At 48.3% G+C, this 14,124-nt stretch overlaps 1 protein-coding gene across 1 annotated transcript in view; it reads right to left on the bottom strand.

The window, feature by feature from the left end:
• Positions 1-1,282: 1,282 nt before the first annotated feature.
• The window catches only part of GMDS (GDP-mannose 4,6-dehydratase), a 640,483-nt gene continuing 627,641 nt past the window's right edge, over positions 1,283-14,124 (bottom strand). The window contains exons 10-11 of the mRNA XM_012464875.3: positions 1,922-1,990; positions 1,283-1,707 (exon numbers count right to left, since the gene is read on the bottom strand). Coding sequence (XP_012320298.1) covers positions 1,645-1,707; positions 1,922-1,990 — 132 coding nt within the window. The 3' untranslated portion in view covers positions 1,283-1,644. The remainder of the gene's footprint in view (positions 1,708-1,921; positions 1,991-14,124) is intronic.

Below are 14,124 nucleotides of genomic sequence, written 5' to 3'. Positions count from 1 at the left end.
CGCATGCGGATGTATGTGTGTGTGCCTGCCATCCCGCCAAGGCTCAGAGGCCCGGCCTTCCAGCGACCATGTGTTTCCAATTACCAGCATCCCGCCTGGGAGTGCAGAGAAGGCCAGTCCTGGGCAGCTTCTGAGGAGCGGGTGGGCTAGCTCAGGCCCCCCAGTTCTGCTCTGTCGAGGGTGAGGCCGCCCCGGCCAGCATGCTTTCGCAGCAACTGGGCAGCCACACAAAGGGCCCTCTCTCCTGAGCCAGCCGTTGGAGACTCAGTCCTCCCCCAGATCATAAACCTGCCTGTGAAGACGTTCAGAAATAAGTCTACCCACACTCACACATACACACACACACATGTGCAAAGGCTGGAATTCCATTTGCTATAAAGTTTTATTTTATTTTGCTTGGAAGGGGAGTGAGGGAGAGAAGAGTCCTGACCTAATTTGTTTTAGGGCAAAATACTGTATTTCATGCAGAGGTATACACCTGTACACAAATCCCTGCTTGCTGCCTGTGGGTGTCCTGCACGTGTGCGTCAGCCTACCTGTCGCTGTATGCCATACACAGCTCAGGAGCACACACCTGTGGTCATATCCAGGCCACCTAAATGATGCACTCAACAAAACCAGATCCAGTGATCTGAGGCTGAGCCTTAAACCTTTTTATTGTCACTTCGAATTAAAGCTGATGTCCTTCAAGTGCCTAGCACAATGTCTGGCGTGTATTAGGCATTTAACACAAATTGCGGAATGAATACATTAAAATTAGATTTTAAAAGTGACCTAGTACTAATAAGAAGAGGTTGGAAATCAGCTCTGTGTGAAAGATTCTAGACCACAAGGACAGGCTCAGGCTCAGAGACCTCTAGGTAACCCGGGGGCTTTGCCATGGAATGTTCCAACAATATTTGCTTACCTTCAAGTTTCTTCTTCTGACCCCCCTCTATTTCTCAAGCCTTCTTTTGAGATGGTGAGAGCCCTGGGTTCTAATTATAGTCAACAGAGACCAGCCTGGGTGTGAATTCCTCCTTTCTGCAGGAACTAGGTTTCCAGAGTGACTTGTCACCAGGACGGGAAAGAAATGTCACAGGCAGAGACTAAGGAGGAGGCTCCCCCGAGCACCCCCGCCCCCTGAGCCTTGCAGGAGTCCTCCCACCAGGGGCTTTCTCAAAACAGGGCAAGGCCTGAACGCAGCCATCTCATTCCAAGGCCTGGATTGTGGAGTTTTTGTTTGGGGACCCTTATGTCAGTGCTTATAACTCGGAGAAAACATCCACACTGACCCTGTAAATGCTAGTTCACAGAAAGATCATTTTTAATAAGAAAAGAGAAAAACCATTTGAAGGCCCCACAATTTGTTGTCTAACAACATAATTTCAAGTAAAGTGAATGTGATTAAAACATCGTGATTTCACAAAGCCATTCAAAGGAGGCTTCGAGAAAAGCAAAGCGACCCAAACCCTGGAGTGTCACATCCCGGCTGCTACAAACCTCGGCGGGATGGCCCCGCTTCTGTGGCTGCGACAGCGCAGTGGCAGCAGGGGTCGCAGGGGGCCCGCAGATTCGTGCGCCCCTCCCTATCCCCACAGCGCGTCTGCACGGTAACTCTGAGGGGACTGCAGCTGGAGGGCGGGCCGGACTCCGTGGCCGTGCTCAGGCATTGGGGTTTGTCCTCATGAGTTCCACGTCGGCGTGCACCATCTCCCTCACCAGTTCCTGCGACACAGGGGTGAGCATGAGGGAGGAGCTTCTGCCACCCCCTCCTAGTGACACCCCACCCCGGGTGTCGGACTCCCTCATTCTCGAACCCCTCCCTTCTCCCGCACCCCGCCCTCAGGGCCTTGGGCACCTCAGGCGCCTTGCCCCGAGAGCTGCCGCCCCGCAGCCCAGGCCCCGCAGCGGGGCGGCGTGCGCCCTGAGAGATACTCACATCGAAATCGACCCGGGGCTTCCAGTTCAGCTTCTGTTTCGCTTTGGTGCAATCGCCCTGCAGAAAGTCCTGGGGAAGAAGAGGGGGAGACGAAGCAGGCGTGGGTCAGGGGCAGCAGGTCCCGAGCCCCGGGGACCCCACCTTTCTGTTCCCTCTGGACGCACAAGACTCCGGGGTTTCCCTGCTTTCGGTCCTTGCTGCGCGCGTTCAGCTGCGGCTCTCCGCGCCGTAAATCACGAGGTCGCGGTTAAGAATGCGCTGTGCGGCCGTGAGGACCGTGACCGCGGTGCGTCCCCAGCTCGCCCCAGCCACCTCCTCCCGTCCACCCCCCTTCTCCCTGACGCGTCCCTTGGACTCTTAATGACTTTTTTTTTTTTTTTTTACATTAAGTTGTCAGGGACGCTACTGTGAGAACTGTTTCAAATTACTGCACTTCTCCGGCTAGGAGGGAAGTGAGTAAATCACCAGGCGCCCCTCCCAGCTGCCTGTGCCCCCGTGCCGCTCAGCTCCCGCCGCAGGGCTGGCCGCGCCAAGCGCCCATCCTACCCAAAGCCACCAGCCCTGTGGGGAAGGGACTGGGGTGTGGGGTGCAAGGTCCAGGACTAGGGGACCCAGCTGTCGCGGCGGGAGAGTGCGCCCCCTCTTTCTAGCGCTGCCGTGGGTGTTCCTTCCCGGCCCGCAGCCGGGCGCGGTTCTTCCTGCGAGGTGACTTTGAGCTTTTCGGACCTATAGTAAAGTCAGTTCACGCTGCCTCCCGCACACGCGCACGTTCATAAAACGAAACTGGAGTTTCACGAAGCAATACTTAGCCTTAGCGTCCAAGGACTCTATACACGGTCTATTTTATTCTACCCCTAATCTACTCCGTTCGATTCTGTTCCTAAGAAAATGCAGATCTCGACCCACTCCTCCTTCCACACCCAGCACGGAGCTGCAGCCAGCACTCGGAGGACCCCGCTCTGCCCGCCACCGTCCCCTCTGGGAGTGCCTTCCTCCTCCCGCTTTCCCTAACTGCTCCCCTCGAGGAAACGAGGAAACAAGGGCATTTCATTTCCATCCACTTAAGAGGCTTCCTTGGTAGGAAGGCTGGCTAAAAGAAAACCGGTGGAGAAGAAATTAATCCTGCTCTCAGCCCCTACTCACCAACGTCTTTGTTACAGCTCTGTGAAGACTGATTTAGATAAAGATTGAGATGAGAATTTCAAGATGACTTACAAAATAGGAAAGAAGGAAGAAAGGAAAGGAGGAAAGGGGAAAGGGAGGAAGGAAAGGAGGGAAGAAAGAAAAAGACTTTGAGATACATCATTTTTAGAAGTGAGATAAGCATTTAGCTTTTCCATACACAAATGTACTCATCAAATAGCACGTAAGATGTGATTCCTTGAAATAAACAGAATGGCAGTATGAAAACAGCCCATCTTTAACGGTGAGAAATACTCGATTATTCTATTTCAGCTACATACAAATTAAAGGATAGCTTAAAAGGAGTTTCATCATGTGAAATTAACAGACAAACTGCCACTGAAAGCCTTTCCCACTTATTTTCTTCATACTTCTCTGAAATTTGGCAGGAGGGGAATTTGTTCTAGATTCATGATGGGAAGGGTCAGGAGGGCAGGGGCGGGACCTGCTTTGCCCTGCGTTTGGAGCTCACCTTCTCTGCGAAGCCTTCTAGAGTGAAGGCTGTCTAGATGTACTGAACGTCTGCACTGCCGGCTTGAAATGGGGCTCCAGGAGAGTACACACAGCGACTGCGCGCTCGCTCTCGTTCTCATCATCCATCATTACTTTTTCAAACGCTTTGCATTTCACAATACGCTAAAGTACCAGTTTCCTCCCCAGAGTGTTAATAATACTAAAACAAGTTATTTCTGCTGGTCCTAAAAGTCCATATACAGGTTCTTCAGGAAAAGTAGAATACAAAGATTAGTAATTAGCAATTTAACAGAGCACTACAAGGAAATAGCAATACAAGCAGAAAAACAAAGTAATTTATTTTTCTTTCCCCTCCCTAAATAAGCTTGTATACATTTCTACAAGGCTTCTATTTTGCTATAAGCATCACACGAAGATACTCATTCTTTTTCCCAGAGGAAGCTGTGAGATGTGGAGTCCGGCAGCCAGCCCATCCCTCCCCTCCCTCGATCCTATAGCAGCTCCATGATGGTGTGGAGAAACATGTTACTGTTTAATCACATCACACTGGCAGCACCGCATACGATGCAATTCAGGGCTGTGAACTTACAGTTAGCAAAACCCTAAAACCCACTTTGGCTTCAAATAATCTTGGTAGGCTTGGGAAATGGAGCTTTGTATTGTAATTAACGTTTCCTGTAGTTTTCTACAAGTAGCTCATAATATAAAAACAACCAGGGAACTGCAATTAAGGAAAAAGAAAAATGGTTTTCAAAGGCTTAGAAACAGACATTGCTACCATGCGCTATAAAAGTATTTCATTGAAACCAGAGACGCACCCAGTTAAACTTCTCAATTTAGTTTTGAGCCTAGCTCCAACACTGCAGTCTAGCTGCTTCCTTTAACCTTCTGCCAAGGCTCTGTCTCCCTTAAATTTAATTAGACCAAGAGACCTTGGGAAGAAAAAGGATGAGGTCCCCTCAGAACAAAACATTGGCTCTCTGTGCCAGCTGCTCCTAGGCCGACATCTGGACTGAGCGGTAAGCTTATGTTCCAATCAGCTTTTAAGGAAAGATTATGAGCATCCCAGCTTATTTTACACTTAACTGTTCCTGAAGGAATTTCTTACTTCTTCTCATCGTGTCATTTATAGAAAAGATATAGTCAGTGGTTCATTCTGCAAGGTTCTAGGCACGGGATAGACTTAACGGGTGGCGTGGGGAGGGCCTGGTGGGACAGTGCACGCACCTCTAGAAGGAGAGCAGGATGTGGATTCCCTTCTTTAAATGAGGGTTCCTCTAGCCTGAGAAGAAATCAGGCGGTGGAAACTGTGCACATACAACAGAGTCCGAAGTGCTGCGCTCACATACAGAACTGCCTGGGGCATTGAGGACCGAGAGGGGAATGTGGGCCACGATACACATTCCTTTTATCTTTATTTCCCTCTTAAAGATATTTGAACTTCCACAAATCCCCTCCACTAAGGTATCAGCTTAGGATCAGCTCCTAAGGACTAGAGAGAAGAATGAGCTTATCTACTGCGCTCTTTTCTTCTTTTTTGACAGTTCAGTTTCTTCATTATGCATATGCTTACAGCCTTAATATGACAACGGGGGTGAAAGCCGAATTAAAGTGATGATTTTATGTATAGTTTCCAAAAAGGACTTCGTGCACTGGGTGGTCTGGAGCTTTCCTTGAAAAAAGAGAAAATAAAGCTTGAGAAAAATTTAAAGTATTTCTATGTGAATATGACATTTCCGGAACTCTGGCTTCTGGTGTCTTCACTATTTTCATTGCTATTCCTTAGGTGAACTATATGGTTTCAATATGTAATTTATAATTGTCAAATTCAATTAGGTTTCACTGAGCATTTTACAGCAGCAAAACAGCAGGAGGGAAGGCAGAAAATGTCTCTGTCTACACGGTCCTTCATAGTTCTGACTCACGGACTGCAGGGGATTCATTTGACCTTCAGGAGCTGTCCTCTAGCTGTATCATCTAGGCATGCATTTACAGAGCTGCAAACAGCAGCATGGAGGAGGGCATGTTTGGCTGCAGCCATTTTTCAGGCTTTCCTGGCTTATGTTCTTGTTAGAGTGAACTGATAAAGAGCCAGACCAAATCCTGGAAAAGTCATTAAGCCAGTTTCCAAGCCCACAGTAGTTAACGCAAACTCCAGAAAAGGAGAGCCCATCTCCCCTAACCAAAGGTCCCTTTCCTCAGATCTCTTCCATCTAGATAACAACACATCCTGAAAATCACACTGGCTAGTTTTCGTTCTTTTATTTTGATCATTCTTTAACACATTCATTCCCTTAGACACTCCCACCTCTATACCACTTTTTCTACCACCATTGTGGGGAATGCTATTAAGTAGATTATATCGAAGAGGATGATTTTTTGAAGTTCACAGTCTCATTTCATTTTCTCCCCTTTCCACTGAGGTTGCTTTGGGAAAACTTCAATATTTAGTTCAAACTATGTGTTGGATGCTACAATTCCTCAACAGGTCTGCTTATAAGGTTTGCAAAGAACATCTGTTTAGGTGGAGAAATATTTTAAGAGTATGAGATCTTTTGGCAGAATATTGTTAAATTTCTAATGTACATCTTGGAAGAAACTGACTCTTGAGTGCTATAAATAGGAGAAGATGTACAGACAGGGATGTTAATAAGGAAAGCTGAGACCGATGAAAGCCTCGGCGAAATATCTTCAGGAATGTAAGATACCGAGCTGTGAGTGGCACTTCATATTCTTTTTTTCCCCTTCTACTTTTCTTAGAAAAGCAAAATTGAGGAATAGCTCAGGTTCCAAGGGAATAAAAGAATGCCAATGAATTTGGTTCTTGATCCAACTTTCTGCTAGTGTAGAGTGAATAGGAAAGCTTGACTCGGGGTAATGTTTCTTTTTCAGAAAGACAGAGCTGCTAAACAACAACAAAAAGCTTCAGGAAAAAGCTCTGAAGTCGCACAGAACATCCTAGTCAGGATTCCAGAGAGCTGAGAGTAAGACTGGGAAATAACAAAAAACGAATTCTGAAGGCTCCCCCAGAAAATCTATAATATACGATCTCTCTTATTGGGTGTAGCTTGAAGCCTTAGATGCTCACGAATTTATCCTTTGGTTTAATCCTTCCCAAAGAGGGAGTGACTGTCCACGCGGTGAGAAATGCTGTGGTGTTCATAGCGGTAATGAACATTTCTCCTCTCTGTTCCGCTTGCTGCTGTATATCCACACAAACCGACGTGGAAGCCAGGCCTCTCCTTTAATGACAAGGGGCGATAAGAGAGAAGAAAACGGCAGGCGGTCCTGTCTGCTCAGGAAGCAGGACTCAGTGGGACTGTCCGTCAACAGAAGCTGACAGAATGCCAGCAGAGCTCAAACAATGCTCAGGCAGCCTGGGGAAATGGAGTCAGTCAGCACTGACCCAAGGAGGGTGCAGACAGTGGAGAGGAAGTGGCAGAGGGAGCAGGACAGCGCGAGCAGACCCTGCATCATGGCCTCGACTGTGGCCGCCCTTATGGAGGCTGCTGTGTGGCAATCAGCAATGGTGTAGGCTTGGGAAAAAACCACCAGTGGGCACTCCCACTGTCGCCACTGTCACCTCTGCTGGGAGCCTCCTTGGATGACTCAGGATGTGCGGTCCAGTCCTCCCGGATGCTGCCTAATGGGCACTTGAAGATCCTCTGACCACCCCTCTCGCTGATCCCGCTTTTCTGATGGGATCGCGGTGGGTAGAATTTGTCATTTGGGATCAGCAGCTGTTAAGCGCTACTGGACAAATGGAAAGAAATGCATCCATCCACATGCATGCCCCGGATGCCAGCGACAAAGTCCGGCTAGTACAGTAGAGCTTTCGTGGAAAGTAAATGAGAACACGGTCTTCATTATGTGCCTACTTGTCAATAAAGCATAGGGTGGTAAAAAAAAAATCACAGGTATTTTGACTTAATACCTTAATGACATGTATAGTGCAACTTATACATAAGTAGGTCTTTTTTTCATTTATATTTAAATATATGGTGGACATAGTTGACATAAACAAAAATTGTAGTTAGGCAAAAAAGGGCTCTGTAAAGCTACACAGACAACGTAATTCTTTAGGAGAAATACCGGATTTAAGCAAGTTAGCTTCTTTTTAAACAAGGTTTTATGAAATTTTCTGGAGAAAGCCCTTTCTAGCAGACATGCTTGAGACGTGTGGAGGTGCAGCGGTCCGCTTTCCTCTACGGGATGAACCGCATGTGCTCCGTGCAGTCTGTGCCACCCTGAAGCTCGTTCCTTTCCCCAGACAGCAGTCCAGGGCTTGTCCACTGGCTGCCTGGCCTTTGACTGGGACAGAGGAGCGGGCCCCCCCACCTCCTGAGCGGGGCCCAGCCCAGGAACATGCCCACTCTGTCCAGTCCAGCCCTGTGCAACTTTGAGGACTTCCCTGTTCAATCAGGCAGCAGTCCGAGCTGGCTGAGCAGAGGAAAGCACCTCTCAGAAGCTGCACTGGGAAGCTTCTGGGGAGCCGCCTACTCATAGGTAGGTGTCTAATAGGTTGCTTTAAATGAAATAAGCTTATAAGACTTTGGGGATGTCATCTTGCATCTTACATATTTACAAGGTGCTGTGTCTGTCTGTACCTGTTCTACATCTGTAATTGCAATCGTAGAATGAATATTTTGTTAGCTTTATTTCTTGATCCCTGGTGCTTACAGAAGCATCAGCCCGGGGAAAGCTAGATTAATTACTGTAACTAGAGCCCTCTTGGTTCCGGTGACTTCACTGATCTCCTCTCTGACTAGCTGATATGGGGTGGGGGTGGCTGACTCATAGTTGTAATGCAGGGGCCATTTAAATGAAAAGGAGATAAGATTGTTAGTGACCTCAGCATTCCAGGCTTCAAAGCCAGCACCATCTTGGTTGGAAATTACTGGTTACTGTTAATGACTGGATCTCGGGTGTAAAGATTTACCCATGCTGGAAAGAGGTGGCAAAACCCTGAGGACAGGAGATAAAGCGCCTTTGAGTGGACCGATTAGGGACTCTTGTGACATCGCTGGCAAGTGGCACCTTGGCTACAAAAGGCAGGCTGCTGTGCTCTTGCCACTTAGGACTTTCTACCCTCAAAGTGCTTTATAGACATCAGCTAATTAAACCACAAGACAATCACATCCAAGATGCAACTTAAGAGATTGTGTATCTGTGGCAGGTGGCCTCTTTCCTAGAGATGAAAGTTCTGTGCAAAGTATCTCAGAGGTCAGAGCTAAAGCACTTGTCACTGGCTTCTCTTTACCCTGCACCTTCTCATCCAGGAGGGCCTACCGAGGCCACAGGGGATCCTGAATTGCACAAGACGAAGGGAATTTTCCTTAAGCTCTTTTCCTTCTAGTTTGTTAGGAAATCTACCCACCTCTTAGAAATGCCCCGCTCCCGCACCGCTTGAACTTTAGTATTACACAGTACAACACAGATGGGATTTTTTCCTTTGTGCTTTTTGTCAATGTCTACAGTGTATTAAGTCCTCCAATTCTACGCACCTCACTTCACTCATCCGTCCATCCATCCATCCTCCCCTTCCTCCCTCTCCCCAATCCAAATATAAATAACATAACAGGGTCATTCAAACATATACCCACAGGTTCCTCCAAATATTCACTCCCTCAGCCATTTCTTAAGAAACTCAAGGCCAAACACCTGACCACATTTGGATTCTTAGTTTTTGGCCATTTCTCTGGGGACTTTTATATTGGAGAAAAGATTAAGACAATCACTATATATTTGTTAGCAAGTTTTTTTGGAGAGGTATGGAGAACAGATGAGCATGCATCCATTTGGCCACCCCTCATCACAGGAAGGCTAACAGGGTTTTGTCGGGCGGCTACACTACACGGTCACCTGGTACTCCTTTATATCTTCAGGAGAGGAACAAAGTCCTATACTGAAATGCATCTGCAGAGGTATTTCAGCCAAGTACTTGGGAATGTCACAAAGGCACCTTGTAGTCAGGTTCTGGACTAGGAGCCAGCATTTCCGATTCCTAGTCCAGCAGTCACAACACTCAATAGGACAAAACCCTCTGTAGAATGGGTTATAAGCAATACGCTTGACACACATTGAGTGGCAAAGAGGCCTCTTAGTAATACCTGCTAGCGACATACAGTAATATCAACTTAATGCCGGATGGAAACCAACACAGAAGAGTCCATGTTGTATGATTTGATGTATGTGAGGTCCTAAAACAGGCATCCATGGTGTCAGAAGCAAGACTGGAGGACAGGGGAGGAGTACTGACTGGGAAGGTGCGCCAAGAGACTTTCTGGAGTGATGCAGGGTTCCTTATATGAATGGGAGTGTCGGTTACATTTGTCAGAACTGATCAAACTTCAATTCAACATTTGTACACTTCACAGTATATAGATGGTATCTCAATATTAAAATTTGGCCAGGTGTGGTAGCTCCTGTCTATAATCCCAGTGCATTGAGAGGCTGAGGCAGGAAGATTGCTTGAGGCCAGAAGTTTGAGAGCAGCCTGGGAAACATGGCAGGACCCTATCTCTACAAAAACATTTTTTTAATTAGCTGGATGTGATGGCACTTGCCTGTGGTCCCAGCTACTTGGAAGGCTGAGGTGAGAGGATTGCTTGAGCCCAGGAGTTTGAGGCTGCAGTGAGCTGTGATCACACCACTGTACTCTAGCCTGGGCAACAGAGTGAGATCTTGTCTCTGAAAGAAAAAATTCTTAGACACAACCAACATGGAGACATTGCTGGAGAGACTGGGAATGATAATGTGGCTCAACCACTTAGCTCTTTCTTAACACCTCTGAGATTCAGGTTTAAATCTGTAAAATGCGGAAAGCAACGTTTGCAAAGTTGTGTGAGAAATCAAAATTGCACAGGAAAACCAGCTAGAACCATTTCTAATTCATCCTACACAGGCTTTCCATTAAGCCTGTTATTTATCACCAACATGTAGGACAAATAATTCTTTTAATTTTTGGTATTAACATCATGGATGAAGACACACTATTTTTAAGTGGGCTGTTTTATAGTTTTTCTTTGATCTTTACATGCAACTTTTACCCTGCACCCCAACCCTTCCTCTCGTTTTAGACAATTATTTTCTGAATAGCTGTAGCAGAGCGTAGAGGATTTTGTACTCTGCAGCTCCTGAATTTTTGCAAACATATCACAGGCTCTTGCTTGCTTGTTGCTGCATATTGACTGCTTTAGGCCTTGGGGAAGCAAGGATGGACAAGAGAAGGCCATGCTGTCAGGAAGCCCATGTTCTAGGGCTGACTGCACAAAAGTACCTGGAGACATGAGTTTCGGCTGATGGGCGCTCGAGGGGGCAGCTGCAGAGGAGGCTGGCTTGTTGGAGGGCAGGAGAGCACTCTGCCCTGGCTGGGTGTGGAGGGTCTTCCACAGAGGTGACTGGATCAGAGATCTATACAATGTGCAGGGGCTGGTCACAGAAAGATCTGCGGTGTGAGGGTCTCTTGGGAACACTGGAGGTAAAGGGCATTAAGGGAACCCTGGAGAGAAGGCTGCTGTGACGGCATGGGGAGCGAAGGGGAGAGGAGCCCATGGCCACGAGGCTGGGAGGGATATGGAGGCAGGCACTGTTGCCCCTGGTGGTCTCTGCCATGAAGCCCAGGCCTTTCCCAGCAAAGCCACATGGTCCCGAGGCCCTGCTGTCCAGTCACAGTGACTGTGCCTTGGAGCACCTACAGCCTGCGGGCTATGGCTGGAGGCTGGAAAGCTGGCTACCTCAACATGATGGAGTTTACAAGTCTGATCTTCTGGTGCCAGTTTTTGAAAGTATGAATTGATTAAAAACTGACACTTGGTTGTATGTTGTTTTAAAAAGGTAGATGAGGCCGGGTGCGGTGGCTCGTGCCTGTAATCCCAGCACTTTGGGAGGCCGAGGCAGGCGAATCAGGAGGTCAGGAGATCGAGACCATCCTGGCTAACGCGGTGAAACCCCTTCTCTACTAAAAATACCAAAAATTAGCTGGGCATGATGGCTACTCGGTAGCCTGAGGCAGGAGAATCACTTGAACCTGGGAGGCAGAGGTTACAGTGAGCAGACATCGTGCCACTGTACTCCAGCCTGGGCGACAGAGTGAGATTCTGTCTCAAAAAAAAAAAGGTGGACGAGTTGTTCTTGCCCTACATGCCCCAACTCTAATACATAATCCCTCTTCCCCTGGAAAATCTGCCACTCTCTGATGTGCTTGGGCCACCTAACCTAAAAGCACCTGGCAACTGAGGTGTGAGCCACCGTAGTGGAGAGTCAGGACTGCACCCAGCTGGCCCTGAGACGCGGAGACGAGGGATCACCAGAGGCCAGAGGCAGTAACCTGGCCATGCTACTCCAGCACCTGCTAGGGTGTGCCGTGAAAGGGCTGTCCTTCTTCTGGCCAAATAAAGACACGCTCAGGCTCTGAGGGCCCCTGAGATGCCACTCCACCCTTCATTTCCTCCTGCCTGAAGTGACGCTGTGACCCTGAGCTTCCCTTGCTGGCTAAGGGCCTTCTCCTTCCCCAGTAGCTCTCAAGAGGATGAGGCACAACACTGAAACTTGCCTGAGTTTTGGGAACATTTTTACCATATTCTTGTGTGTCTGTGTCTCCCTGTCTCTCTGGGTGTGTGTGTGTGTCTCTCTGTGTCTGTGTGCACTGTGTAAAAGCCCACAACTCATCGACAGTGAGAACTCACTCTACTTTGAACTCCATCCTTTGCTGGCCCAGCACATCCAGTACGGAGTTTGGGCTTTGCCCCGAGCCACGGGGGGTTTTAAGTGCTGGGGGCATATGCTGCGATGGATGAGTTCAAAGATGCCTGCAGATGCTGCCGTGGGTTAGAAAGAGGGGCAAGGACAGGGGGAGAGACCAGCTAAGAAACTCAAGCCACAGATGTGGTGAGAGACAATGGTGGCCTGGACGTGAGTGGTGGGGTGGAGACAGAGTGACAGAAAGGCAAGGGTGAGCTTGGGGTGAGCCTGGTATGATCTTGGAGAAAGAGCAGAAAAGGCCTCCCTGGGGTTGGAGGTGGGGGTGAGGGAAAGAGGACTGAGAACTTCTACGATTTTGGTCTGAATGAGAACCTTTTTATTGCTTTCAAAGACATTCTATGAAAATCAACAATGCCAGGAGCGAAATTCTCCTGGGAGTCTGTGTGTCCCTCTAACCACGGCCCTGCCAGCATTACAGATCACCTTCCTGTTCAGGAAACCTCTCATTTCATGATCAGAGAACAGGGACTCTTCCAAAACATTACTTCTATAGAGTCACCTGCGATCTCTCCTGTCATTCCACGGAGCACGGCTTCTTGTTTTGATCCTGATTTGACACCAAAGGCTCTCTGCTGAGAGTCTGCTTAGCTCTGAGAAAGGAGCTCTGCTTCACACGTCCTGGCTATGCTCCGGAGAAAGGAGGCTGAGGGGAACCAGTTTGTCTTCTTTCGAGACTCCAGCGCATGGGACAGGTGAGGAAAGGGTTAAGGCGAGCTGTGTCCACCGCGCAACCGACCCACTTTCATCCTCCGGCTGCAGCAGGAGGAAGTCCGAGAGGGGCCTTTCACATGACATCATAAAAGCCTGATTTATCGCCAGCCACCAAACATCTAGAAAATCATAACATCCTTTCAGGAAAATGCAGTGGAAAATAATCAGGCTGACTTTGATGGGAGCTTTGGTGGGGACTCCGAGTGCGACACTGCGCGGTGACCCCTGGCAGGTGCTTTGTTTTGCCTCCGGGCCGGCCTCGTTGACAAGACCGAGGGTCTGTGCTGTGTGAAGCCCACGGGGGAGTGTGGCCCTCCACGCGGATGAAACGAGAGTTTACTTCACACTCTGCCAAGTTGCCTAAAATGACGCTTTGGTGGATGTGAAAACGCTTTGGAAAAGATAGCTGTATCCGAACGTGAGAAATTCCCAATTACAGGAATAAAACTCATGCCTTGCACATGACCCACAGCCACTCCAGGGAGGCTGGGCGGAGCCTCGGCACCTCCAACACTGCATCTGTGTCTCGCTCTTCTCTGCTCTCAGCTGGGGCTATCTTTAGGACATTACCGTTTGGTGAGAGCCCTTTCCTCACAAGGCACTCTTCCTACGTTGCATTTCCAGAGTAATGTCAGCCTCCTCATCACAAAGAGGGTTAGGAGATGACAGAAAAGAGATACCCCAAAATGTCAGCGGACATAGAAATAAAGGGATGAGTTTCGCGAGCCATGACAAATCTGTTCCAGGAATGTCTGCATCTCTTTGGTGCTTCTTTTGCTGAGTAATTTGATAAAACCACCAGCAGGAACCTCTTCTTTGATGTGTACAACATGCTCTCCAAGTAAACACAGGAAAGAGGGACAAGGGCGGCCTAGAGTGTGGGATAGTTCTGGAATTCTGGCCGCATCAACTCTAAAAAACCTGTTGGCGTAGAAAGTAGAACTATCTGGGCACAGTGGCTCATGCTTGTAATCCCCACACTTTGGGAGGCTAAGGTGGGCAGATCATTTGAGGTCAGGAGTTTGAGACTAGCCTGACCAACATGGTGAAACCCTGTCTTCTAAAAATACAAA

Source organism: Aotus nancymaae, unplaced genomic scaffold, assembly GCF_030222135.1.
Source record: "Aotus nancymaae isolate 86718 unplaced genomic scaffold, 86718_ANA_hifiasm-v0.15.2.pri h1tg000098l, whole genome shotgun sequence".
Lineage (NCBI taxonomy): Eukaryota > Metazoa > Chordata > Mammalia > Primates > Aotidae > Aotus > Aotus nancymaae.
Note: the sequence above shows the minus strand (reverse complement) of the source record. Positions and strands in the feature narration are given on the sequence as shown.